General features: G+C 43.1%; 1 protein-coding gene across 1 annotated transcript in view; it reads right to left on the bottom strand.

Moving 5' to 3' along the window:
- Positions 1-27,200, bottom strand: part of GALM (galactose mutarotase) — a 96,846-nt gene that overhangs the window by 34,929 nt on the left and 34,717 nt on the right. Inside the window, exons 3-5 of the mRNA XM_060170089.1 lie at positions 15,948-16,193; positions 8,707-8,861; positions 5,090-5,296 (exon numbers count right to left, since the gene is read on the bottom strand). Of these exons, the coding sequence (XP_060026072.1) occupies positions 5,090-5,296; positions 8,707-8,861; positions 15,948-16,137 (552 nt within the window). The 5' untranslated portion in view covers positions 16,138-16,193. The remainder of the gene's footprint in view (positions 1-5,089; positions 5,297-8,706; positions 8,862-15,947; positions 16,194-27,200) is intronic.

Here is a 27,200-nt window from a genome sequence, read left to right on the forward strand (position 1 = left end):
TACATTTTCATAGCAGTATTTTAAAGCTTCACAGCAAAAGATGTGGAAAGGAAACCAAGTGAGGGCTTTTGCTGAGTGAATGCTCAAAAGTAAACGAAACCAGTAGTTTTCAGCTAGGGATGATTTTGCCCCACAGGTGTCTCGAGACATTTTTGATTGTCACGGCTGGGAGTGGTAATGCTACTGGGGAAGCAGTCGTGTGAAGAGGCCAGGGATTCTGCCAAACAGCGTACCATGCTCAGGTCAGCCTCCGCACCAGAGCAACAAGGAGTCATCTGGCCCCAAATGTCAACAGTGCCAAGGTTGAGAAGCCCTGAGCTCAGCTAAACTGAAGGCTCCGAGGGGTTCCTGAGAAGTGAGCAGAGAGAGGCAGAGTGCTCTGGGTTAACTGAGAACATATTCTACTGTCAGAAGGCCTCAGCCACGAAATCAAATGGAGTCGTCCAGAGGACAAAGGCCAAGATTTCAGAGGCAGTGAGAATCGATGTCTAAACATGACAGAAATTGGTTTATTTACACTACCAGGAGGCTCTGTTTCTAACGAACTATGATTCTCCTGTACTGTCCCAGCGGTCAAGGGTAGGAGTGGGTGGGAGACAAGGCTGGGGCAGAGGCTTCTGCCCACACTATCTTAGCCACTTGTTTGGTCCCTGATCTGACCTGGGAAGGCAGGTCCAAAATGGGAGTGGCCTGCACCCTCGCCTAGAGCTGTTTCAGCCTAGAGGGGTCTCTCTCCTGTGTGGCTCTCCCTACTGTCACCTCAGGCCTCAGGCTACTGCCAGTACCGAAGAGGCCCCTGGGACTGAGGGTAGCAGCTGTGAGGGAATGAGAATTTGGGACTCTTTCTTTGGCTCTAATTGTTCAATGCTCAGTTCAAGATTGAGTAGTCTTCCATTGTATAAATATATCACAACTTATCTGTTCTCCTATTGATAGACTTTTGGGTTGTTTTGAGGTTTTTTATTATAATGAATAGAGCTTCTTAGGAATTTCCTTGTTCTGTTTGTTTTTTTAGCACTAGGGCAGGAAGAGAATGATTCAGTATGAAAATCACACACCACTAAATTGAGTCCAAGATGTGGGGAAGAAGCCTGGGAGGAGAAGGAAAGGAACACTGACTAGGCACCCACTCTCTGAATTGCTGGGTCATTAAACAGCAGTAACATTCCTTCAGTAAAGGAAGCACACTTTTCATTTTATGACTCTTCTGACCCAGAATAATGCAATGTCTACTCTGGTGGAATATTACTGTTGGATTCTTTTCCTTTTCAGGCTGATGAAAACTTGGCAAGGAATGCTGATTCACAAACAGAACTGAGGCCCATCTCTGAGTTCAGTGTTTGCTTTGGTTAACTTTGGCTGCTACTATTTGTAACATTAACCATTTATAAAGCTCACTGTGGCTTGGATGGGGCTTTAAAGACCTTTTTGTGCGCTGCCACTACCACTTCCTTACTTCAGCTCTTATCACCTCTAGCAGGATATAACAGACACTATTGGTTACTACCCAAAAGCTATCTCAACTCCATTATCAGCACCCTCCCTTTCCCCTGGCAGAACACTGACTTGTTGATTTAGCCTATGTGAGGATATATTCAGGGAAAGGAACCCCACCCAGGCCCCAGAGGGCAAACTTTGATTTGTCTAAGCCAACCATTGTAGTCTAATTCCCTTGCTGGTGATTGGGTTAAGCAGAGCGTAAGACATACTTCTGGCCAACAAAACGTGAGGAAAGTCTGCTGAGGAGCTTCTAGAAAAAGTTTTGCTTGTTCTTAAAAATGGAACATTAGAGATATGAAAAAAAGAATAGTTCCTTTTTTTATCTCTGGATGTGACTATATGAAGAGGTGATTCATGGAGCTGTGGCAACCATCTTGTGACCATGAGGGGATAAGCTGGAAGACAAAAACCATAGCACTGAAGAAGCAGAATGGAACAATGGAAGAATTTGGGTCCTTGATGTCATACCTACACAGTCATACCAAAACCAGAACTATTGCTTTTCATCTCAAATTGCCCCAGGCCTGCTTTCATAGATCTTTAGATAAAGTTTCAGTTAAAAAAAAAAAGTTCTCCCAGTTTTGTGTTAGATAAGAAAGGAACAGCCGAAAAAAAAAAAATCAACCAACCTGCAACCTACATACCTTTTCCATTCTTTGAAAAACACAGTGCTCTCCTCCCCCTAGGCCTCCAACACTCAAACTTAGAAGTGATGAGTCAAAGTTTGACCCCCAAGTAGGACAAAAATACTGCTTATTAAATTTAAAAAACAAACAAAAAGAAAATATATAAGATGAGCTGACTATTGTAAATATCAAGTTTCGAGCTATTTACCTGGGGAGGGTTTAAGACACACAATAATGCTTTTCCAGGTAGGGCAAGAGATGTTCTGAAAATGCAGAGAGACCCCTTGACCCCAGGCCGGGTAACTGCCTACCAACCCTTACCTGATGCTCCAAAAGGCTGGTGGCCCTCACCCACCCCATCCCTGAAGCTAGAGGCTGTGGATGTGAGCTGTACTTACTAAGACAGCACACAGAAGGGAGTTGACCCTGACCGCCCTTCTGTGTGGGGTCTGTGATCTGGGAAACTATTCAGTCTCTGGAAAAAAATTTAGAAATTTTTAGGAGTCACTCCAAGTCCTTGTAGGATTGGAAGGGTAGAAAATTCTGGTCAGGAGGGTCCTCCTCTCACATAAGCAGAAAGAGCCTTAGTGAACCTTACGTTCCCATTTTGCGTCCTACATTGGAACACATTGGCAGAGTAATACTTCATGCCTAATTTCTTTTTCTATTTCTGAATCTATTCCTTTAGATCACCCCCTTAGTTACAAAAATGTGGAAAATAGTGAAAAATCACCATGATCTATTACCCACATAAAACCATTAATATTTTGTTCTATTTCTGTCAAGTTTCTTTCTGAACTTATTTTAAAAAGTGGGGTCTTCCACCTCCTAGAGAAATGGAAATAAAAACAAAAATAAACAAATGGGACCTAATGAAACTTAAAAGCTTTTGCACAGCAAAGGAAATCATAAACAAGACCAAAAGACAACCCTCAGAATGGGAGAAAATATTTGCAAATGAAGCAACTGACAAAGGATTAATCTCCAAAATTTACAAGCAGCTCATGCAGCTCAATAACAAAAAAACAAACAACCCAATCCAAAAATGGACAGAAGACCTAAATAGGCATTTCTCCAAAGAAGATATGCAGACTGCCAACAAACACATGAAAGAATGCTCAACATCATTAATCATTAGAGAAATGCAAATCAAAACTACAGTGAGATATCATCTCACACCGGTCAGAATGGCCATCATCAAAAAATCTAGAAACAATAAATGCTGGAGAGGGTGTGGAGAAAAGGGAACACTCCTGCAGTGCTGGTGGGAATGTGAATTGGTACAGGCACTATGGAGAACAGTATGGAGGTTCCTTAAAAAACTACAAATAGAACTACCATAGGACCCAGCAATCCCACTACTGGGCATATACCCTGAGAAAACCAGAATTCAAAAAGAGTCATGTACCAAAATGTTCATTGCAGCTCTATTTACAATAGCCAGGAGATGGAAACAACCTAAGTGTTCATCATCGGATGAATGGATAAAGAAGATGTGGTACATATATACAATGGAATATTATTCAACCATACAAAGAAACGAAATTGAGTTATTTGTAGTGAGGTGGATGGACCTAGAGTCTGTCATACAGAGTGAAATAAGTCAGAAAGAGAAAGACAAATACCGTATGCTAACACATATATATGGAATCTAAGGAAAAAAAAATGTCATGAAGAACCTAGGGGTAAGACAGGAATAAAGACACAGACCTACTAGAGAATGGACTTGAGGATATGGGGAGGGGGAGGGGTAAGCTGGGACAAAGCAAGAGAGAGGCATGGACATATATACACTACCAAACGTAAAATAGATAGCTAGTGGGAAGCAGCCACATAGCACAGGGAGATCAGCTTGTTGCTTTCTGATCGCCTGGAGGGGTGGGGTAGGGATGGTGGGAGGGAGGGAGATGCAAGAGGGAAGAGATATGGGAACATATGTATACATATAACTGATTCACTTTGTTATAAAGCAGAAACTAACACACCATTGTAAAGCAATTATACTCCAATAAAGATGTAAAAAAAAAAAGTGGGGTCTTTATGCTCATGATTGCAGAGTCTCTTATGGCTTGTGTGTGCTTATTTTTTGGTTTGTCTTTAAGATCTCAAGAAGGATGGTGGAAGTTCCTGAAGATAAGGAACAAGCAAGTGAAGAACCGTCTTTCTTATTTTCAAATTATGTAAGAACCAATTAACTCATGCTATTTGAAAAGATTCTAGAAAAGAAATCAGCATATCATCAACAAAATCCTAAAAAGTGTAAAAATGCAAGATACTACTAGCTGGCTGTGAACATCATTTGTAGTAGGAAATCATGCCAAAGCGATTCAAGTCTAGTATACAATGATGAGCTTCTTAGATGAAGAGAAAGTCATAGATAGAATCTACAGATTTTAGCTAAGCGTTTTTTTTATTCTGTCTCATGTAATAGCCTCCTCAGCAAGCTAAAATATTATCATTAGGAGGGAATGAGGTAGTTTAGAGGGAATTACCTAAGGGGGGCTGTCAGTGTCTCCACACCACTCCTAGGGTGGGCCGTACAGAGGGAGCACACAAACATTGGCAGCATTTATCTAAAGGGGCTGGGCTAAGCACATCTTCAAGGATCCAGTGATGGAAAATGCCTTAATTGGAAGTAATTTTGGTGGGGGGGTGGGGTGAAACTGGGGAAGCAAATGTAAACACTTGTTACAATTAGATGACAGGGAGTTCTTTAAATAGCTTGTTACCTGTCTGAGCGTGTGGGGCAGCACAATGTACTCATTTCCCTATAACTTCCATTTGTGGACCACCTATTATGAGTCAGATGCTTTGCTGGGCACTTTTCCTCATCCCAGGGTAATTCCATACTGGGTTAGTCTCTCCAGTCACTCCCCCAGGTCATTCCACAAAGCACAATGCAGGAGAGAAGAGGGAAGTGGCACTTCACACTACAGCAGGTGATCAAAGGCAAGTTCACCCACCTGGCCTGCCAGGTTGAAGTAAGAATGGTTGGTCAGATTGACCGGAGTGGTCTGACTGGCCTGTGCTCGGTAGTTGATCACGAGCTCCCCGCCATCCAGTGTGTATGTCACCCAGACTTTTAACTCTCCAGGGTAGCCTTCCTCACCATCTGGACTGACCCGTGAGAACTCGACTCCATTTGACAGCACCTGAGGGGTCCACAGGACCTGGAAGAAAGTGTTTTTGAAGCTGTTTAGTCACTCCAATCCCAAGCTAAATGCCACATTTCAATAGTTAAAGACAACTTGGAATCTGAAAAATAAAACAAACCAGTGAATATAACAAAACAGAAACAGACACAGAGAACAAAGTAGTGGTTACCAATGGGGTTACCATAGGGGTAGGGGATTAAAGGTACAAACTACTATGTATAAAATAAATAAGCTACAAGGATATATTGTACAGCATGGGGAATATAACCAATATTTTATAATAAATTCAAATGGAATGTAATCTTTAAAAATTGTGAATCACTATGTTGTACACCTGAAATGTATATGTAATCTTATATGCCTTATCGAGTGCCCATTATGAGCCTAGGCTCTTTGCTAGAAACTTCGCAGACACTATCTGTCTCAGGGCTGACGTAAAGCAGGTGCCATTATCCTCATTTAAAGATGAGAGGATGGAGGCTCAGAAAGGATAAACTGCTTGTCCCAGGCCACACTGCCAATAAGACAGTGGATTTGAATCAAGTTGTCTGATCCTGAGTCTGCTTCCTTATTCTACACCATCAGAGGACAAGGTAGCCAGAGACCCCCCAGTCCCTTTGGGGAGCTCTGGGGTCACTAGGAAAGGGGCCCTTTGCAGACATGAGACCTCCATTTGTTGGGTGCTCACCAGCCAGTCACTGACCTGGTGCTTTACATAAACCATTTTATAAGGTAAGGATTTAGTTGAACCAACCGAAATTACCATCTTTATAGGTCAAAACAGTTGAGCACTGGCAATTTCACCTGGCTCCAACTAATATTATTACCCCCATTTTATAGATGAGCAAATTGAGTTCAGGGGGGCTAACTTGCCCACTTCCATCTCCCACATTCCAGGGGATGGAGTAGAACCCTGTCATAATTCATGCAATTGTTTAAAGGGAGAAATATCTTGTTTAAAGTCATACGTGTAATTAGTGACAGAGCTAGGATTCAAACTTAGCCTGACAGTCTACACTATTCCACATCTTACTTTCAGTCAGTGTTTTGTTCCAATCTTCGTTCCCAACAGCAGAGTTGAGGCCAAACACTGTCATTGCAAATAGAATTGGAAGATAATAACTTCTGTGGGTCACAGGAATGGCCCACGAGCCCAGGCTCTGCCCACCCACTCCTGGCATGGCCTGGATCTCTCTCACTGACACTGCATTCACCAGGAAGAGGAGCCCAGTGGGAACGGAGGTCTCTGCCTTCACCTACAGTGAAAGCAGCTGGTATTTGAAACAAATTTGCTGACTTTAGTAAAAAATTAATTTTACACCCTAATTATCTCCCGGAAATGTTGCCTGGTATATGTGTTATTAAATAAAGAAAAAGGAATCCCCCAAACGGAAAATTTTAGGAATAGAATATTTGAAATAAAATCGTCTTAACTTGCTACCTAGTTTTTTTCCTTTAGAGAACGGACACAATGGAAAGATTTTTGTGTAAAGCAATATTATCAGATAAAGTGGAAAGTATAATTCCTATTCACGGGAGGATTTCCCTGACCCTATGGTTTCCAAATTTCCTGAAAATTTCCGCATTTGCATCTCTAGGCCTACTTAAACCATTTCTAATCCCGTCAGGTTGTTCAAATTTCATCTTTAAAAAAATGTGTTGGTATAAGTAGAAAAACACATACCTGCAAACCAACAACTATTCAGTAATTGTTGAAACCAAATGCAACTTAAAACAAAGTCCATGTGATACTGCTCATGTTGCTACATGAAAACCTAGTGGCCTAAAACTTTCAGTGGCTCCAAGATTGCATTCCAAGTCTTTCCCCATCCCTCTGTGGGCTGTTGCACAGCCACTCTCCAATATCCACTTATTAAATGACATACTATCTTTTCTTCAAGAACAGTTCAAATCCAACCTCCCCAGTTGCCATTAATTTGTCCATACCCAGTTCCTGTAGCACACCCCTGGCATCTGTGTTATGGGGCTTGTTGCCTGCAACAGTTATGTAAGAATCCCTCACTATACTGGAGTCTCAGGAATCCCCATCCCCCTGGTTCACAGAAGGGGCTCAGCTGACACACTGCATAGGACATGAATACTATCCTTCTGCGTTTGTTCATACAGGGCATGCCCCATTACACAACACCACAGAAAATTCCATGTGGAACAGGAACCATGTGAGCAGGAACAAGCTAGAACAAGGTGCTGAGGCTCCTCCGAAGATCCCTGGCCAAACAGAGCTGGGCCTAACTTCCTCTGGCTGGGGTTTGCCCATGCACCTGGCATATTCCAGAGACCCTCTGCCTTAATATTGCCAGGACAGAGGATACCCTCTGCCTTCATGTCTCCCTGGCGTGAGGAGTTCCATTATGGAGGAAAGGGGAAGTGATGGGGCAGTCCGGCTCTAAACCACAGACAGGAAGCTGGTAGGACAGGGGAAACAGAGTGACCAACTTCCTTCAACAGCATGGGTGGCGGTAAGAGGTAGAAAAGAAAACACTGTGATTCTTAACTGCCATACATGTTCCTGTCTTCTCTGGCTTTTTTCTAGGAAGTAACCTGGGTGGTATAATTTAAAGGAAAGCTAACTACCAAAATTACCTCTCTGAAATTAGACTAGTAACAGAATCACTGGGGTTCACCTGCAGGCTCCCACGCAGCTAGGAAACAGGAGGGCAGGCATTCCTACCTCAGGGAGAAGCTGTTTGATCAATTTGTTTTCCTAATCTGGTTTTCCAGGGATTCACTTAGGGGATGGGAGTTTTAACGTGGAAAGGGGGAACCGGGGAGAATCGAGGTCATTTTGAGGCGTGAGGCACTTCATTGGAAGGGCAGCCTGGATGCAGCGCCACAATGCATAGGGAGGGGCTCACAGACAGATACATGGGGTGTGTTGGGTTGGGGGCACCCACAGCAGCCGTGGCGGACACCAGCAGTGGTAGTATAGGAATGAGGGCTTTGGGTCAGGCAGCCCAACTTAGGAGCTGTGTGGCCTTTCAGGGCCTCAGATTTCTCATTTGGTGACAGTACAGGGTTCTAGTGAGGGTGGGAGATGATATATGCAAATGCCGTGTGCAAGAAGTGGTGGGTATTATTTTTAATCCACTTTTCTGTTGTGCCTAAGGTCAACCAACTCTGATGCCAATACTGTGAGAAAGGTGCTCCCTGTCTTTCCTAAGGGCTGTCATCCTTTCACTCAGGGCTCTCCTGCCTATTAGAGTCAGATGAGCTAGTGAAGGGTGGCTCCTGGAACACAGCCGGCACATCTGCTCCCCCAGACCGTGGGAGCAGCCTCTTTCCTGTATCACCTTACCATGCATTTGCTCTAGGGCCTAGGATTGTGCCTGGCAAACAGAAGGTATGCTTGAAGGTACTCAGTGAAGTGTGCCAGGTGAGGACTCTGTCCGATGCCCCCAACTCACCTTATCAAACCCTCTGACTCCTCCATGCAGGCTGTTGGGCCCATTGTTAATGGCCAGCTGATACTCCTTCCCGTCCAACGTGAATGTTCCTTTGGCAATTCGGTTGGCCACCCTGCCAACCACTGCTCCAAAGTAGGGCTGCTTTTGGAGGTATCCTGCAAGGGTATGGGATGACAGAGTTTTTCAATAACTTTAAACCAAAGACAACGCTCACACCGCTGCCCACCACTTCCTTCTGAGGGCAGCTGCAACTTGGGCATATCTGCGTCCACAGGGAAGCAAGGAAAAATGGTGCTCTTTACACATGACCTTTTCCCTTTCCAAAAGCAATTCATGTTCTTTCCAAACATTTTAAAAGAGCTTTCTAGGGCTTCCCTGGTGGCGCAGTGGTTGAGAGTCCACCTGCCAATGCAGGGGTCACGGGTTCGTGCCCCGGTCCGGGAAGATCCCACATGCCGCGGAGCGGCTGGGCCCATAAGCCATGGCCGCTGAGCCTGTGCGTCTGGAGCCTGTGCTCCGCAACGGGAGAGGCCACAACAGTGAGATGCCCGAGTACCGCAAAAACAAACAAACAAACAAAAGAGCTTTCTAAAGCACAAAGAAGAAACTTAAATCATCCTGATCTCAACACTAGAGAGGACTGTTAGTATTCTTATGTATATCTATGTATGTATACCATCTTTTAGTATATGTGTGCATATGCTTTTCTTCTTATAAAACTGAGGTCTTCATATATATGCTGCTCTGTAATTTGCTTCTAGGCCAATTTTCTTAACTAAAAATTATATTTTTGTGTAGTCTTGAAAAGAAACTATCTTATGCTTCTTTTTCTTTTTTAAAAATCATACAATTAGTACATGAAAATTTCCTTTAATGAGCATTAAATACCCAAGTATATAGAGTAGCCTTGCTGGAGGAAACACAGGACACCTGTTAAATCTGAATTTCAGATAAAGAGTGAATAACTTTTTAGTGTAAGTATGTCCATATTATTAGAATACATGGGACACTCACATAAAACATATTTATTGTTTATCTGAAACTCAAATTTAGGTGGGTGCCCTACATTTTTATTTGTTAAATCTGGCAAGCTTAATAAAGAGTAAAACATGAAAACCATCCTTCATTTCTCAACTCCTCTCCTTCCCACTGATAATCACTGCTAACAGTCTGGGATATACACTTCCAATTGCTTGTTTTTGTTTTTTAAATTAACTACATATAAGCACAAACAAATACTCGAACACACACATATTCTACATAAAGAGACAAACTACACATATTGTTTTGCAACTTTTCATTTATCAAATGTCTTAAGATCATTCCATGTGACTCCATATCCGCCTACCATATCCCTTTTGATGGCTATATAGCATGCTGATGAGCATAAACTGTTGTTGGGCTTTTCTGGGGGGCGGGGGGCGGGGCGGGGACATAAAGAGTAGTGTAGCCAGCGTCCTTGTATGTACAACAGTATGCGTGGGCATATTACAGTAACTTTCTTGTCTTTAAGCTCCTCTATGCTATAATCTTTTAGTTTAGATCATCATGGCAGAGATTAAGGTTTGGAGGTAGTTCATTTTTTTGTATTATTGCTACGATTACTTTCTGCTCTATTTTTCACTCAGTTGTCCTTGGAACTCCATCCCCCCTTCATGTGGTACTCTGTATCCATCACACCTACTGTGGGTCAGAAGAGTATGTGATTCAAGTGCATGAACTCTTTTTACCATGGCTGGAGGGGCTCTCAGGATATGGGCCCTGAACCTACTGGGCCAGTTATAGGTCACACGTTCCCATTACTCAACTGGTTGGGCATAAGTGAAACATTAATCACTCTCTTCCAGGTCTTCCCTGGTTCACTTCCTTGCCAATCTGCAGGTCCTCAGGGTCCTGCCCATAGACTCTCACAAGAGCTAACGGTTATTGACCGCTTCCTAAGTCTCAGCCGCTTTCTAAGTGCTCTACATTTAAATCATTTCATCCTCAGAATACTGCTATAAGGTAGGCAGTATCATTACTCTCATTTTACAGGCATGGAAATTGACGACAGAAGGTTAAGTAACTTGGCCCAAAACACACAGCTAGTTAGTGGCAGAATCGGGGTTTGAACCCAGGCAGTCTGGCTCCTGAGTACATGTTCTTAAGCATCACATTATTTGGAGAGCACAAGGCTTTCTGGTTAATTGACCTTACCACCATCTCTCAGCACAGGCAAGGCTGAGTCTCCACCAGCTTCCACCTCTCCCCCCACCTTCTTCTCTGAAGCTGTAGCTTTAAAACCCCTTACATTGAGTAACAAAAAGGAGTCTCTAGGACTTCCCTGGTGGTCCAGTGGCTAGGACTCCACACTTTTCCTGCTGAGGGTGTGTTCCATCCCTGGTCAGGGAACTAAGATCCCACAAGCCGTGCAGCATGGCCAAAAAAAAAAAAAAAAAACTAATAATAATAATAGGTCTCAATGTTGTTTTCATTTCCCTGATGACATATAATTTCATTTGCTAATCGGGAGCTCAAAAATGTGAAGAAAAGCAGAATTTTTGTTCAAAAATTGTTTGGCTCTATCTCTTTTTGACCCCTACGTTGATCCATTCAACAAGCGTACACCAAGCCCCTACTCTCTGCCAGCCCCATGCTTGGCATCAGAGACAAGGACGAATTCAACAGCAAGGCTGCTGCCTCATGGGCTTGCAAGAATTCCCTAGGAAGAGACCACTTTCTGGCAACAATTAATAAGCCAGTGGAGGTAAGAAGCCCTTGGTTTAGATGAAGAGTTTTTAAGGATTAAACCACAAGGACAGCAGAAACCACTGCTCTCAACTGTCTCTGAGAAACTCTTCAGAACACATGGATTTTATACTATTTTCACATGTTACTAAGCTTTTAAATCAAGTCAGAATTACAAAACGTGACAGTCCCCAAATTCTGATTAGGACTAAAAAGCTTGTTTTTTTTTTGTTTTTTTTTTTAACATCTTTATTGGGGTATAATTGCTTTACAATGGTGTGTTAGTTTCTGCTTTATAACAAAGTGAATCAGTTATACATATACATATGTTCCCATATCTCTTCCCTCAAAAGCTTGTTTTTGAAATGCAGAAAATACTGTTTTCCATGAAAAAGGGCAAAGTTTCTAGGTCGACAGGAATGCTGATTCAGTCGTCAGTTGCTGATGTAGGATAAAGGGTAGACAAAAAGTTTGTCCCTTTTTCTGGGCAAGGGACTGGCCAGAATATATTAATAAATGCTTAACCATGGGGTATGGCCCTGTCCACTCCTCAAATATCCCAAGGATCCCAGCTATGACACCCACCTCAGACAGCCCAAACTTTAGCACGAGTGCCCCAAATCTCAAATAAAATCACTCAGGAGTCTCAGTCAAAAACTCCACACCTGAGTGACTTTCTTTCGGCTTTCTAAGGAAAATAAACACTGGTTTAATTGACAAGCACTTTTAGCATCCCAGATATTTTATATATTTTTAGATGGCTGCTGGTTGTCCCAGAGGAATCTCCATGCCATTTTGTGCACAGTTAACAAAGTGAAATAAAAAAGTTCAAGGAGTAAGAGGGAAGATATTTGGGGGCAAAGGAAGGAGAGGAGATTAAAATGATTAATTGTTCACTATAGTCAGACATGATCACAGCCAATAGCATTTTAATCCATTTGGTTCAGGTGAGGAAACAGATCTAGAGAGGTTAAATAACTTGCCCAAGGTCTCATAGCTTTAAGGGACAAAGCAGAGATTTTAAACTAGGAATCCTCAAAGCTCCTACAAGGACATTCTTGGGCATCTGTAATATTAAACTGCAACCTCTAAACTGGTCTCTTTTCCTCCCACCCCCTCTTATAAACGCAGGTGTTCTAAGAGCACTAAGTTTATTTTTTTCTAAGCTTTCCATAATGGCTCTCATGGCAGTAATAGCTGGGTGTTGGTGGCAGCTGGGCAGAAGATGAAGGGGGAGGAATAGCATTGATTGCATGGGTAGGTTATTTACACCTCTGGCTTATAAGCAAATATCCTCATCACGGGTTTTGAAAGAAGTCATAATGACTGCAGGTGGGACCTGCAGATGAAAAACATTAAAAACTATTTTTAATACAAAAAATGGCAGAAAAAATACTTCACAGGAGGCATTACTGATTTTTCTAGCCTATAACTCAAGATCATATGATTTACCTCTTTAGAATTCTACAGAAGAAAGATCTCATTTTCCGAGGGAGAATTTGAACTATTCTGACCTCCAGTCATGGCCATCAGCCAAGTAGTTTATAAAATCTATCTGGGAAATTAGAGGTAGTTCACATCTAACCTGGCAATTACAAAAGGACCATGTCTCATGGAATTATCCATGCTTAGCTCTTCACCTTGGCTCAAAACATTTTTGGAACATGGTAATGTGAAGATAACCCTTTACTCACTCTGTCATATCTTATTGCTTTAAATTATTTGCCTCAGTTTGTTTATATAATACTTACATACTCAGACGTTCTAAAATGTACAGTGAAAATCTAGCCTCCTTCCTGTCTCTGTACCCCAGCTACCCAGAGTCCCTTCTTAAAGACATCCTCTGTCGCCAATTTCTTAACATGGGTTTTAATACACTAGAATTGATCAAAATAGTAGCAGACCGCCATTTCACACTATTCTGATTGAGGCAGTTATGCTTCCTGTAATGACATATATGAAGTTCAACCTCGAAGATGGCTAAACATATCAGAAAGCCTCACTTGATATTCTAAATGCTTCTTTATCTTTTGAAAATAGCTTGCTCTCCTTTTTAAATAAGTAATTAAATTATCTAAATTATAGCATAGGATTGAAAATGTCTATATGATCTAGCACCTAGAATATGTTACTTTTTTTTTTTTTTTTTTTGGCCACGCTACTACACGGCTTGCCGGATCTTAGTTCCACGACCAGGGATGGAACCTGTGCTCCCTGCAGTGGAAGCTTGGAGTCCTAACCACTGGACCACCAGGGAATTCCCAGCACCTAGAATACTTTAGATGCTTTGATTCGACCTGGCATTTTGTGGTGCCTGTGACACATCCTGATAAGAGAATGCTATTTAACTTTCTCAAGAGATGTTAATAACATGGGGAACAATAGTCAATACAAGCTAGACCATTGTAATCTGAGGGGGGTCTATTTTTTTTCTCCCTTTTAAGAACATTTGGGGATAATACTTTCTTCCACCTAGACTCCCACAAGATTCATAGACTCACAGAGACGACTGCATTATTGCCCTCACAAAACAGGCACTTCTATGCCTGCTAAGAAACTGGTGCTTCCCAGGTGCCACATCATCATGGCACACGTTTCATATGAATTCCACAAAGATGCCTTGTGCTTTAAGGTCCATGTGACTCTTATATGAGAACTAAAATTAGTAAGAAGTGAGTGTGTGTATGAGTGGGAGGAGGGGAGGGGGAGGGTAGTTACCTCCTGAATGGTGAGAAAGAAGAGATGGAAATGGGATGATTAAAGCAGATGCTCACTGCTTATCAACTCCAGTGCTTTACTGGCTCCGAAATTCTAGGTCATTTATCCAATTCTCCTTGGACTCCACTGGGCAATTTTGCACCAGTCAAGTTATCTCTTTGTGATTCTGGTTCAGCCTAGCAAATGGTTATGCTACTAACAGAGAGAGGTGACTCAGCAAAAGTGATTCTAAAGAATCCTCTTTTGTCACTTGTCAACTCTCTTGCTTTCTGACTCTGAAGACAGAAGATAGGAACACCACCCCCAGAAGTAGAAGGGGGCGTGGAGAGCAAGGGTAAGAGGAGCTGATGTCCCCCAGCCCCTGCACCTTCCTACCAGTGAGTCTCCTATAATAGACTTGCTGAAATCACCAAAGAAATTCTGCTGAAGGTTACCTACCTCCTTCTCCAAGCCAAGCTGTGGAGGCTCCAAAGGAGCTAAAGACAACCAACCAGAGGGCAAGGAATAGGATCCTCAGAAATATTTTTATAATACATTTTGCTAAGGAAATGAGCCAGTTTTATCCTCCTAAGGGAAAACCAATACTCTCAGGTTTCTTGACCTCCAACAATGAGCTATGTTACATATCTAAAGAACCAAACAGACAGAAAAACAGACACCTAAAGGAAAACCTCAAGCCTCCTCTTAACAGATTTCTCCCGTTGTGGAGCACAGGCTCCGGACGTGCAGGCTCAGTGGCCATGGCTCACGGGCCCAGCCGCTCCGCGGCATGTGGGATCTTCCCGGACCGGGGCACGAACTCGTGTCCTCTGCATCGGCAGTTGGACTCTCAACCACTGCGCCACCAGGGAAGCTCCTCTTAACAGATTTTGTCCATGCCCCTACCACTGAGCAGAGAGAATTAGTTCTCAAGCAGTTGCCCTCTGCTAACTTTATTTCAACCTCATTTTCTGTCTAGCTACTCGGGTGTGCCAAGAGATAGCAAGCACTATGTACATTTTCTTTTGCCCCAATCAAACTGCACTGTGAGTTATTTATTTACGCAAATATTTGGCTAAGGTCTATCTCCACATCTACGCTGCAAGCTGCATGATGATGGGGACCTGTCTCATTGAATGAGACAGTTGGATCAACAGTGTTTGAATGCAGGAATTAATACATGTTCTTAATTGTCTACGGACTCCCACAGAACAAAGTCCACCCTAGCTATAAGGAGACTCGTTTCTCGACAGTAAGTTGGTCTTCCTCATTCTTTCAGCACATAGTTATTGATCAGCCAGGGGGTGATCACAGACCAAAGCGGATAAGCTTCTGCACCCACTAAGCTTACCTTATGGAGCATTTCTGAAACAACCAGCCCTCAAAGAGAATCTGATCAAGGAGAAAGGAAGTAGAAGATGCACGTCTTTGATCATTTTCCTTCTTCAGAAAGGGCAGGAGGAAGAGCAGGGGGCCACACCCGCTCTGGCCTGCACCTTCCCCTCCCCCCCTTACAAAGATCCGGCAGCTCAAAGATCGCTCCAGTGTTGCTGGAGTTTATCTTACCCTCAACTGACTTTTTAAATAAGACAAAGCCTGAATGTATAACCAGAGGTCCAGTCCTACGTCAGTTTCTATTCATTTTGTCTTTTTCCAAACACTGGATGGCAACACAGTGAGTTAGCCGGATCCAAGTACTCCTGATGGTCACAAGCTCCGTACTTCCCCTGCATCCCTGCATCCCAGGCAGGCTGTGTGGGGCAGTGTGCCAGGTGGAACTGGGGCCCGTCCGCAGCCCGGGGCGGAATTCAACCCACCTTCCAACTCAGCAAAGCCGAGCACCAAGTCTGAGGCTCTGCCCTGCCTGTCTTTAACCTCCAGGGCCGTGATGGTGCAGCCCCAGGAGATGATGTCTACTCTCAGCTGGTCTGACTGCAGCTGGAACTTCTCCACCGTCCCTGCCCCCAAGGGCAGGTCTCCAAAAACGGCTCTGGTCACCGAAACCATGGGGAAAGCCAGGGGTGTGCAGCTTCTCCAGGACCTTCGAACTCCCGCCGCCAAACCTGGAACGGCAGAAGTTTACTGGAGAAGGGGCGGGACACGGCTCAGACTCCTCCCTTTTCTTGCCTGGATTTAGGGAGTGACCGCTCCTGCAAAAAATATCCTCTGGCAGCTTTCTAAATCATTCCTTTGCCTGAGGGTGGCACGCAGGCAAAGTTTCCAGCCAGGCTGGCAATTTCCAGCGAGTTCCTTTCCTTTACTAACGCTGACTGCATTGCATGTTGGGAATGGTAGTCCTTGGAAGGTGAAATTGCATGTTGGGGCCTGTAGTCTTTCTAAACCCAAATCCTGAATCTGCAGGGTTCTGTTGCCTTCGCTGACACGAGGTTCTCAATATGCAATGATCTGTTCATTAATGGTGGCTAACTTTCAGATAAAACGCTGATTAATGAAGAGATCAGAATTAGGAATAGTGAGGGAAGGAAAAGTTGGGGGAAATTTTGGTTTTTAAGTTAACTCTTTGATCCAGACCGGAAAGAAGTATGGAGGTAATTTAGAGAAGGGGTAGATAATTGCAGGTTTCTCTGCACACTGACTGAAGATGCATTCTGTCTGCCCCGCACAAACAACTCTGAACATGTTTCTGCTAGAGCCACTGCCAACAGCCTGGACAGGGTCACGTGTAGGTGATTAGGGCCTAGTTTATATGGAGGCAATCTCTGACTTTGTTTTCTTCGGGGAACCGGGAAAGGACCTTGGGTATATACCCCTTCTTGTTCCTGAAATCCAAAGTTCCTTTAAGAAGGGATTAAGGATAAATATTTATTAATGTCATATACTGTACTTTTATTATCTGCTTTCCATAAGCAGAAAAAGGCTTTAAGTGGGACTTCCCTGGCAGTCCAGTGGCTAAGACTCTGTGCTTCCAATGCAGGGGATGTGGGTTTGATCCCTGGTCAGGGAACTAAGATCCTGCATGCTGTGGGGCGTGGCCAACAACAACAACAACAAAAGGCTTTAAGTACGCACTGCTAGAAGAGAAAAGACACAGAGGTCATAAATAATAGTTATGCTTTGATGTGCCTCAGAATTACCTACAGAGAGTTTTTAAAATGCATATCCCCAGGCCCATACCTGGAATTATGGATTCTGTGAGTCTAGGGTGAAACTCAGGAATCTGCTTTTTTTCACAGGTTCCTCAGGTTATTCTTATGCAGTTTATCTGCGACCAGACTTTGAGAAATATTGCTCCAGGTTTTGATGGCTAATCTCAGATTTTTTTTCCCTCTGATGGCAGAGGACTAAGATAGAGCTACCAAAAGCCTTAATAGGATTGTCAGATAAAATACAGGGGCCTGGGTTATTTCTTTGCTAAATCTGTCCAGACAGTACCGGGCCTAGGAAGGCGGAGGATTCTGGAAGCCTGACGACATGTTTTACTTGACCATCTGTATACTCAACTCAACTTTGCTTGACACTGCTTTTGATTTGATTCCTAGATACTTCAGAAGGGATCCAACTAGACTGTGGCGAATGCCAAAATGCGTCTATGACTAGGAAATTAGGAGAATTGGGATCCCATTCCTGGAATCAGATGCTAATAAAACATAACAATCTCTCAGCCCTGTCTGTGTAGTTTGAAGGAATACTTAACATTCTTGCCACAAAGCCTCAATTCTCATTCATGAATCAGGGGAATTCTGATAGCAAAGGAAAAAGAGAGCTTGCAGCAAGCTTCAGTGAAGCATAACATATAATAACAAAAAGACCCAAACAAGTCAAATTATAGACTGCACTGCACTCATACAATAACGGGTAGGCACTCCTGGTGCTGCTTCATCAGAAATTCTCACAAACTCTGCCACCCTCTTCAGCCCACTTAACATTTATGTGTATGCTGATTCATACACAAGCCCTTTCTGCAATGCTGTATTAGCAAGGATGTCTTAGAATCTCTTCTGTGAGCAGGAAGACCGAATTTTCTTTTCTCGGCCACCCGTTCTCAATGTTCTGCCAAGCTCATGTTGTCACAGAAATAAATAAATGCATCTGGATGGCCAAAGCCAAGTGTCACCAGTGGGTGTCTTGTAGCTTGGCTTGTTGGAAAATGAAACATACCATGATGTCTCTCTAAGAGCTACACTTCTTGATTTCATTTTCCTTTAGCTTTGAAGGGTTTAACATATTGTCCCCAATAGGACTGCTTTGTGCTAAGTCAGGTGTCAGGCACGAATCTTGATTTTTCTTACCAAAATATCTTATGTTTTTAATCTCACAGTGCTAATTTAAAGGAATATCTGTGCACTTAAAAAGGAGAAGAAGGGGCTTCCCTGGTGGCGCAGTGGTTGAGAGTCCACCTGCCGATGCTGGGGACGTGGGTTCGTGCCCCGGTCCGGGAGGATCCCACATGCCGCGTAGCGCCTGGGCCTGTGAGCCATGGCCGCTGAGCCTGCGCATCCGGAGCCTGTGCTCTGCAATGGGAGAGGCCACAACAGTGAGAGGCCCACGTACCGCAAAAAAAAAAAAAAAAAAAAAAAAAGGAGAGGAAGAAGGAGGAGGAGAAGAAGCTGAAATCTAAGGAAATATTCTCCATCCCAAATGTTGGATTGGGTTAAAAGCAAGGTAGTAATCTTGAGAATGATGAGAATGAAGCATTGTCAAATTTAGGGGGTATTTACTTTTATGTGGGGGATAGGGGCTGAGGGTAAGGTTATGAGGCAAAGGGAGTGGGAACTGTGACATTTAAGTCAAAGAGGAGTTACTTAAAGTGGATACCTTTTCTTTCAACCAGAGAGTGAGGTATCAGGGTGGACAGGTCAAGAATAAGGTCTGTTTTTCTTCTCAGCTGGAGGTTAGTCCCCAAAGCTGAATGCTAGGAGAGTCAGGAATGAGGAATCAAGGCCCTTGCTCCCTGGGCCCCACCTCCTCTTTCTACACAGAAACTGCAGGTGGGCTGTTCCTAGGACCCATTAGACCCTAAGCCCATAAAGATGTCTCCAAAACCTTAAGCTATTGACAGCCTGCTATGCAGAGCAAACTCTCTGAGATATAATAATAGTAAACTCTCTGAGCTATAATAATAAAACCAACTCACAATACCTCACAGTTTGTCAAAAAAGAGACCTAGAATAGATTCTCTTCAGTCAGGTTGATACATTACCATCCTCCTGTTTCCTTTCTCTTTGCTCAGAACTCCAGTGATGTTTACTGTCAGTTCCCTTTATCAGGTGCTCGGTATACACTGTCTTAGATCATCCCTGATCTTTCCATGAATACATTTTGTTGTTGTTATTGTTTATTCAACTATTGGCTCCCTGACTCAGTTTTTTTACATATATGTTTTATAACCCAAACAACACTATATTTGGTTTCAGATGAAAACTACTTGTATCTGGAAGCCAGGCATACTTGGGAGAATGCAATCAAGTTCATGAGAGGTAGGATTCTTCACAGTTCAATTCATCTCCATTTCATCAACAGTTTTGAAGGAGCTGCTGGGGAAGGTATTATGGGGACAGGTGAGAAGTTGCTGAGGAAGATAGATAAGTTTTGCTGTGTGACATGTTCATTTATCAAATAGTCAATAAGTATATGCCAGGCACTGTGCTAAGTGCTGGTTGTACACTGGTAGGTAAAACATGATCTTTGCCTTCAAGATGTTTACAGTCTAAAGTGATATAATGTTCATCTCTATCCTCCATAAAAACTTCAGTAAAATCTTCAAAATTCAATTCATAGTCAATGCTAGATGAAACAAAGTACTGGGACTGGCCTCAAGATAGCTATAATTTCAGGCTTGCCCAAAGATGATCAGCCATATTGGGAATATTTTAGAATTCCCTAGCACCAAGAACAGTGACAGGCAATTTTAGATGCTCAATAAATAATTATTCAACAAATACATCATACATTTATATATACAACTTTCTAGTGGAGAATTGGTTCTGGTGCCAGAAAACCCAGGTTCATGAGGCAACAGAACTTACTGTCTGGGCAATTTGTTCAACCACTTTGGACCTCAGTTTCCTCATCTATGAAATGGGAATAATATCACATGTTTGACCCATCCAATTGTTAATTGATCACTAGTAAATATTAAGTACTAAAAATTTACTGAGCACCGTGATAAGCACCCCTATGAGTCAGACACTATTACCTTATACAGAAATTGAGACTCAGAGAGATTAAGTAACTTGTTCAAAATCACATGGGTCAGGAAACCAAGATTTGACCCCGGGCTCCTTGACTACAGAGATAGGAGCATTTAACCACTTCCTTGTATGCTGCCTAGAATTGTGGTCAACTGAGAACATGGATTCCAAAGCACTAACTGAATACTAAAACATCACACTAATGTAAAATATTCATCTTCTAATTTTATGGTAATAATCAGTTTCTGGAATTAGGTCACATTGGGTTCAAGAGGGCATTGTATTCACTTACTATAGGTAAAGAAGGACCCAAGGAGAAGAACTAGTCCTTGGCACCCAAAGACTCTGGAAACTAGGCACTCGTCACCTCTGGACCTATTATATATTCATTTTTTATTTGTTATTATGTCTCCTGCCAAGAAAATGAAGCTCCAAGAGAGCTGGAAATTTCACTGCTGCATCCCAGTACCTAGAACAGATTAGTAGATGACTAAAAAAATATTTGTTTAGTGAATGTTTGAGTGCTAGAAAGGATGTGAAGCATCTCTTTTACAAAGCTGGTGAAAGTCTCAAGTGATAAAACTCTGGAGGACAGCTTGTCAATATCTAGTAAAGTCAAAGTACATATAACTCAGCAATGGTCCATAACCAAGCAATTATATTCCTTGGAATATACCGTAGATGATCTTTTGCATATAGGCATAAGAATATTTATGGCAGGGTTTCCCTGGTGGCGCAGTGGTTGAGAGTCCGCCTGCCGATGCAGGGGACACGGGTTCGTGCCCCGGTCTGGGAAGATCCCACATGCCGCGGAGCAGCTAGGCCCGTGAACCATGGCTGCTGAGCCTGTGTGTCCAGAGCCTGTGCTCCACAACAGGAGAGGCCACAACAGTGAGAGGCTGGCATACCACAAAAACAACAACAACAATATTTATGGCAGTAGTATGCATAAGAATGAAAATTTGGTTAAAAAAAAAAAGAATAAAAATTTGGAAACAACCTAAGGTCCATCAATTGAAAAGTGAGTAAAAATATTGTGGTAGGGGACTTCCCTGGTGGTCCAGTGGTTAAGAATAGGTCTTGCAATGCAGGGGACGCTGGTTCGATCCCTGGTCAGGGAACTATGATCCCACATGCCCCAGGGCAGCTAAGCCCTCACTCGCCGCAACTACTGAGCCCACGTGCTCTGGAGCCTGCAAGCCACAACTAGAGAGAAGCCCGCGCACCACAACTGAGAGCCCGCACGCTGCAACAAAAGACCCGAGCTGCAACTAAGACCTGACACAGCCAAAATAAATAAATAAATAAATAAATATTTTAAAAAATATATTGTGGTAGATCTATGTAATGGAATATAACATAACAGGAAAACGAATGCACTGGGGCTCCACAGGACCTCAAGCATGAATTTCATATTTATGATGTTAAGGGAGAAATAAATCACTGGCAGAAGGATGCAGATATATCATTTATATCAAATACAAAAATCTGTAAAACAAACTAGATCTCCCAGAATTTGAGCCATTAGTCCGGGGTCATTTAGCTTGGTAAGTTGTACAGCTAGGATCTGAACTCAGAGCACTTTCCATTATATCAAAATGCTTCTGGTAAACACTGAAAGGCAGATATGGATTAGACCTTCACAGAGCTCTGGCAACCTTATTGATTGATCTTTTCTTAGCTTGAGTCAGTTGTGGTGCCAAGCGACTGGCCTGGAGGGTGAGGTATTTTCTTCTCCTCATTCTTTGATATGAATAATAGATGTTTAAGCAAAATTACGTAAAGCAGCTTTAGAACAAGTCCCTCATCCATCACCTCTGGCTTGACTGTAGCACCTATTTATATGAATTCTGGAGCTACAGCTAGCCTGAGCACATTCTTTGCTTTTCTACAGACTAGACAGCCACTTCTAGGTAGCCTTTGTGACAGCAATACCTTCAAGAGTCAAAACTCTTTTATTTCTCAAGGTATAAACCACCTCAAGCCTGGCTTAGGCAAAAAAGGGAATTTATTGGCTAAAGATAGCGAAAAGTCTAGAGATGTTCAGGCATGTTCAGGTATGGCTGGATCTGGCTTAAAACTATGTCAGTAGGACTTGGTATTTCTCTTCCTCTTGGTTCTGTTTCCACGGCATTGGCCCTATTTCCAGGACTGCTTTTTCTATATATGATTTCTAGCATCCCCAGGCTTATACTATCCTATGATAGCAATCTTAAAATAAATCAAACTTCACATTCCCTATAATATCAATAAAAGTCCCAGTACTGAATCTCACTTGGTCATGTGGTCTTCTGAACCAATTACCTGCTGCTTGGTAGGGTGAAGTCAGGCTGACCCAACAAAATGGACTAGGAAAGTCCGGGGGTGGGAGGGGGAAGGTAATTCCCCAAGGAAAAATCTGAATGCTGTTCCCAAAGAGAAAATGGATGCTGATCAAGCAAAAACAATGTGTGTCCACCAAAAAGAGTAATGTCATTAGAGCGTTAGAAGTTGGAAATAAAAAATAACTACACAGGGAAGAATGTAAATTGATACAGCCCTTATGGAAAACCGTATGGAGGTTCCTTAAAAAACTAAAAGTAGAACTACCATATGACCCAGCAATCCCACTACTGGGCATATACCCAGAGAAAACCATAATTCAAAAAAAAGGATATGCACTCCAGTGTTCATAGCAGCATTATTTACAATAGCCAGGACATGGAAGCAACCTAAATGCCCATTGACAGAGGAATGGATAAAGAAGATGTGGTACATATATACAATGGAATATTACTCAGCCATAAAAAGGAATGTAATTGGGTCATTTGCAGAGACGTGGATGGACTTGGAGAGTGTCATACAGAGTGAAGTAAGTCAGAAAGAGAAAAGTAAATATTGTATAATAATACACATATGTGGAATCTAGAAAAATGGTATAGATGATCTTAGTTGCAAAGCAGAAATAGAGACGCAGATGTAGAGAACAAATGTATGGATACCAAGGGGTGGGGAGGGAGGAATTGGGAGACTGGGACTGACACATATACATTATTGATACTATGTATAAAATGGACAACTGATGGGAACATGCTGTGTAGCACAGGGAACTCACCTAGTGCACTGCGGTAACCTAAACGGGAGGGAAGTCCAAAAGGGAGGGGATATCTGTTATGTGTATGGCTGATTCATTTTGTTGTGCAGTGGAAGCTAACACAACATTGTAAAGCAACCATACTCCAATAAAAATTAATTTAAAAAGATAACTACAGGGCTTCCCTGGTGGTGCAGTGGTTGAGAGTCCGCCTGCCGATGCAGGGGACACGGGTTTGTGCCCCAGTCCGGGATGATCCCACATGCCGCGGAGCGGCTGGGCCCGTGAGCCATGGCCATTGAGCCTGCATGTCCAGAGCCTGTGCTCCGCAATGGGAGAGGCCACAACAGTGAGAGGCCCGCATACCGAAAAAAAAAAAAAAAAAAAACTACACAGGGAATTCTTGTAGGGAGTTCAAGCATTTAGAATATTTTGACACATCAGAATACCTGTGTCTCATGAAGAGCTTTCAACATTTTGTCAGTGCTTTCAGTAGCAGGTGTTGCCACATCCTCACATCTATTCTTGTTTTACTTTTGCCTTGGTCTCTTGACTAATGTGGTACTGACGCAAACTTGCTCGAAACTTTCTCAACATTTTTCAATTACCCTTCGGTTTTTCAAAGGACAAGAGCCACCAACATTCTAGAAAGAATGTTAGCTTAGATCCAGTCTAGTCTGAAGCACATTAATTTTTACCTTGTCTGAAGACAAGGTGGATCAAGGAATTGCTCTCCAAGTTTAGCTGAACTCCATCCCTCATAATATGAAAACATATCAAAAATCATGGGTGAATATAATTCTTGGCATAAAATAGCATTCAAAAAACATTTTAAGGGACTTCCCTGGTGGTCCAGTGGTTAAGACTCCACGCTTCCACTGCAGGAGGCACAGGCCCAATCCCTGATAGGGGAATTAAGATACCGCGCTGCGGTGCGGACAAAAAAAAAAAAATTTTTTTTAAGAAATCTTACTCAAATAAATGTGGAGCATTCGCTCTCGTGATCTTGCCTGCCTGATTCAGTAAGCTTTGATTCAGTCCGTTCCACATCTGCTAACCATGGGAACCAGTCATAGTGTGATCTTAATTCCTTAATTCCTATATGCTATGTCACTTGTTCAAGAGGTCCCAACACTTTTATAATTTCCTGCTTTTGAATGGATCACATTTGGCTCAGCTTGAATGATAAATTTCTGACAAGATGTAATAAGCAGTTTTTTTTGCCAAATCAGAACTTCAAAAAATTACTCTTTGATTCGTTAGAATTATATTTGGCTGTCTGTAACAGACATCCAAAATAATAGTGGCTTAAAAGAGATACAAGTTGATTTCTTTCCTAAAAACAGTCCAGTGGTAGGTATGTGAAGTTCTGGGGGTTTACTTTACTTGCAAGCTAATAAATTGCTGTTTCACGGATGCTGGCTGAAGATACAAGATTCCTAGGTCTGAGACAAAAAATTTTATTACTCACTGCATCCAAGCATCATGGGCATCATGTTGGTGCTGGTTCCTCATGCCTTTCAAAACCCACGGAGGGGTACTTCCCTGGCGGTCCAGTGGTTAAGACTCCCAGTGCAGGGGGCACGGGTTCAATCCCTGGTCGGGGAACTAAGATCCCGCATGCTGCGTGGTGCGGCCAAAAAAAACCCATGGAGGCAGCATGGAGGGACAAAGATGGACACTCTACATATAGTGGGTTTGCATTTCAACTGAAATCTACCACTTTTACAGTGGCTGGTAAGCAAGCCTGCTCTTTGTCTGGGAGAAGACGTTACATTATCTCTTGAGTCTGTTGATTGCAAACTCAACTCTGAGAAATGATTGGCTAAAAGCAGTCAAGGTCTTGCATTGCTGGCATACCCAAAAGGGATGTTCAGGGATGCTCAGGCTCACCACTGCTTGTTTCAACAGGTGGTCCGAGGTTGGGATGGCAGCTCTGCTCAATATGGTCATCTGGGACCTAGGCTCCCTCTAACTTGTTGCTTCATCATCTGTAGGGTGTGGCCTAAAGTCCACTTGGCCAAGGAGATATGCTACCATGTCCACAATTAGAGGAACAGGGTGGAGGAGAGGAGAGAGGGAGAGGAACTGTTGGAGAAAGGGCAGCCCCCCTCCCTTTAAGAACACATCCTGAAAGTTCTATACTTCACTTTCCTTCATCTCCCGTTGGCCACAGTGTATTCACATAACCATATCAAAGTTCAGGGTATGTTGGGAAATGTATAATCTTTATTCTAGGTATTCTATTAATGTAGTATAAAGGAGAAGACATTGGAGAATAAGTGGCACTCTGCCACATTCTTTACTAAAAGTTGGTGGTATTTAAATAAATACTTTCCAGGGACCTTAGAGGGTTGCTAATCACCACTTTGTTCCTCCCATTCTTTGTACATAATGAGAATCTGACCCTGTGGCTTGGATGAACTGGTCGCAGCCAGATATCTATGAGTACACACTCGGGATGGGACTACAGGTATCAGATACTCTACAGGCACTGCCCAAAGTGAGAACACAGAGGAATCATATGACTTCCAAGGATCTGGAAAATGACAGAGATTTTACTCCAGATGATGGTGTGTTTGTGAGTATGGTGCTAGAGACTCCGAGGATCAAAGTTGCAAGGTCTGGAAGAGCTCTACTTGGAGAAGTTTATTATGCCCAGAAGGTGGGTGGTGCAGCTTGGGAACCATTTTCAAGAGCCCAAGCCACACAGGATTTCCCCTCAACCCTCACATAAGTGGATCCTGTAAAAGACGTGGAGAACTCCAAGTCAGTCAGCCCAGGACAAGGGCTATTTCTGTCATGGAAGAGGAGACAGAACCACAGTTGGAGGGAGGGATTTCCAAGAGTCAGTGTTGACCCAGTATAGTTACAGTAAGGAATTTCCCAAGGCCAGCTGACTGGGAGTTGCTTGGGGCACTATCCTAAGTAGTACCCAGCTGAGGTCCCTGGGATGACCTTGTAGCTGGCAGGTGTTCTCTACTAGTTAGTGGTGGCTCTGGCCTTCTAGTCTCGGGGAAGCTTCTCCTTCATGGAAGACTTGAGCCTCTGCTCAAAGTAGAAGCATTTGGCCAGTTCATTCTACTTGGACTTCAGCACATTGCCTCAGTCACCTCCCTTGATTTTGTACCATCTCTTACCAAATTGACTGTGTCTCTCTCCCTGCAGGTGGGTAAGACAATTATTGACCAGGTTAACTTTGTCCTGAACAGGGTTCTGGCAGAAGAAATCCTTGTCAAAAAGTATCACATATTAAAAAAAAAAAAAAAAAGACTAAGAATGAGGCCCTTGGAATGGTCTCAGGTACATCAGCAGATACACCAAGATGTGTGGCATTGACTGATGAAACTATGTGGGTTCTCTAGGAAGAGAGAGAGAGCAGAGAAGGCAAGGAAGTGAGGGGATAGCATTTTAACAGCAAACGCTGGGGGCACAGGAGGCCTATCAGATGTGAGGCCAGGATGGAAAGGCTTATCAGAAAAGACTTTACCTGGACTCCTGGGGCACATTCCAGTGGAAATTGCTATGTGAGTTTATGGCAGCAACTTTGGGGCACTGGTAAATAGCCAAGAGGAACAGAGGCAGAGAATCTAGCTAGAGGGAAGGGGCCTGGCAAACACTAATGGCCAGGTTCCAAAGGTTACGGGGCAGCTCAGGCAGGGTCCAGCCAGAGTCAAGGCAGTCAGCTAGTCCATAGATGATTCCAGTAGATGAGCTCGTACCCTATTGTAAAGCGGGCCTTTTGCTCCTTGGTTTGTTGGAGACTGTCTTCTGGGCGTGCTGTGGATTACAGTCAGCAAGTCAGAAGCCTATAGGCAAATTCTGCCCTCCTTTTGGGTAGGCTT

This window comes from Lagenorhynchus albirostris, chromosome 13 (genome assembly GCF_949774975.1).
Source record: "Lagenorhynchus albirostris chromosome 13, mLagAlb1.1, whole genome shotgun sequence".
NCBI lineage: Eukaryota > Metazoa > Chordata > Mammalia > Artiodactyla > Delphinidae > Lagenorhynchus > Lagenorhynchus albirostris.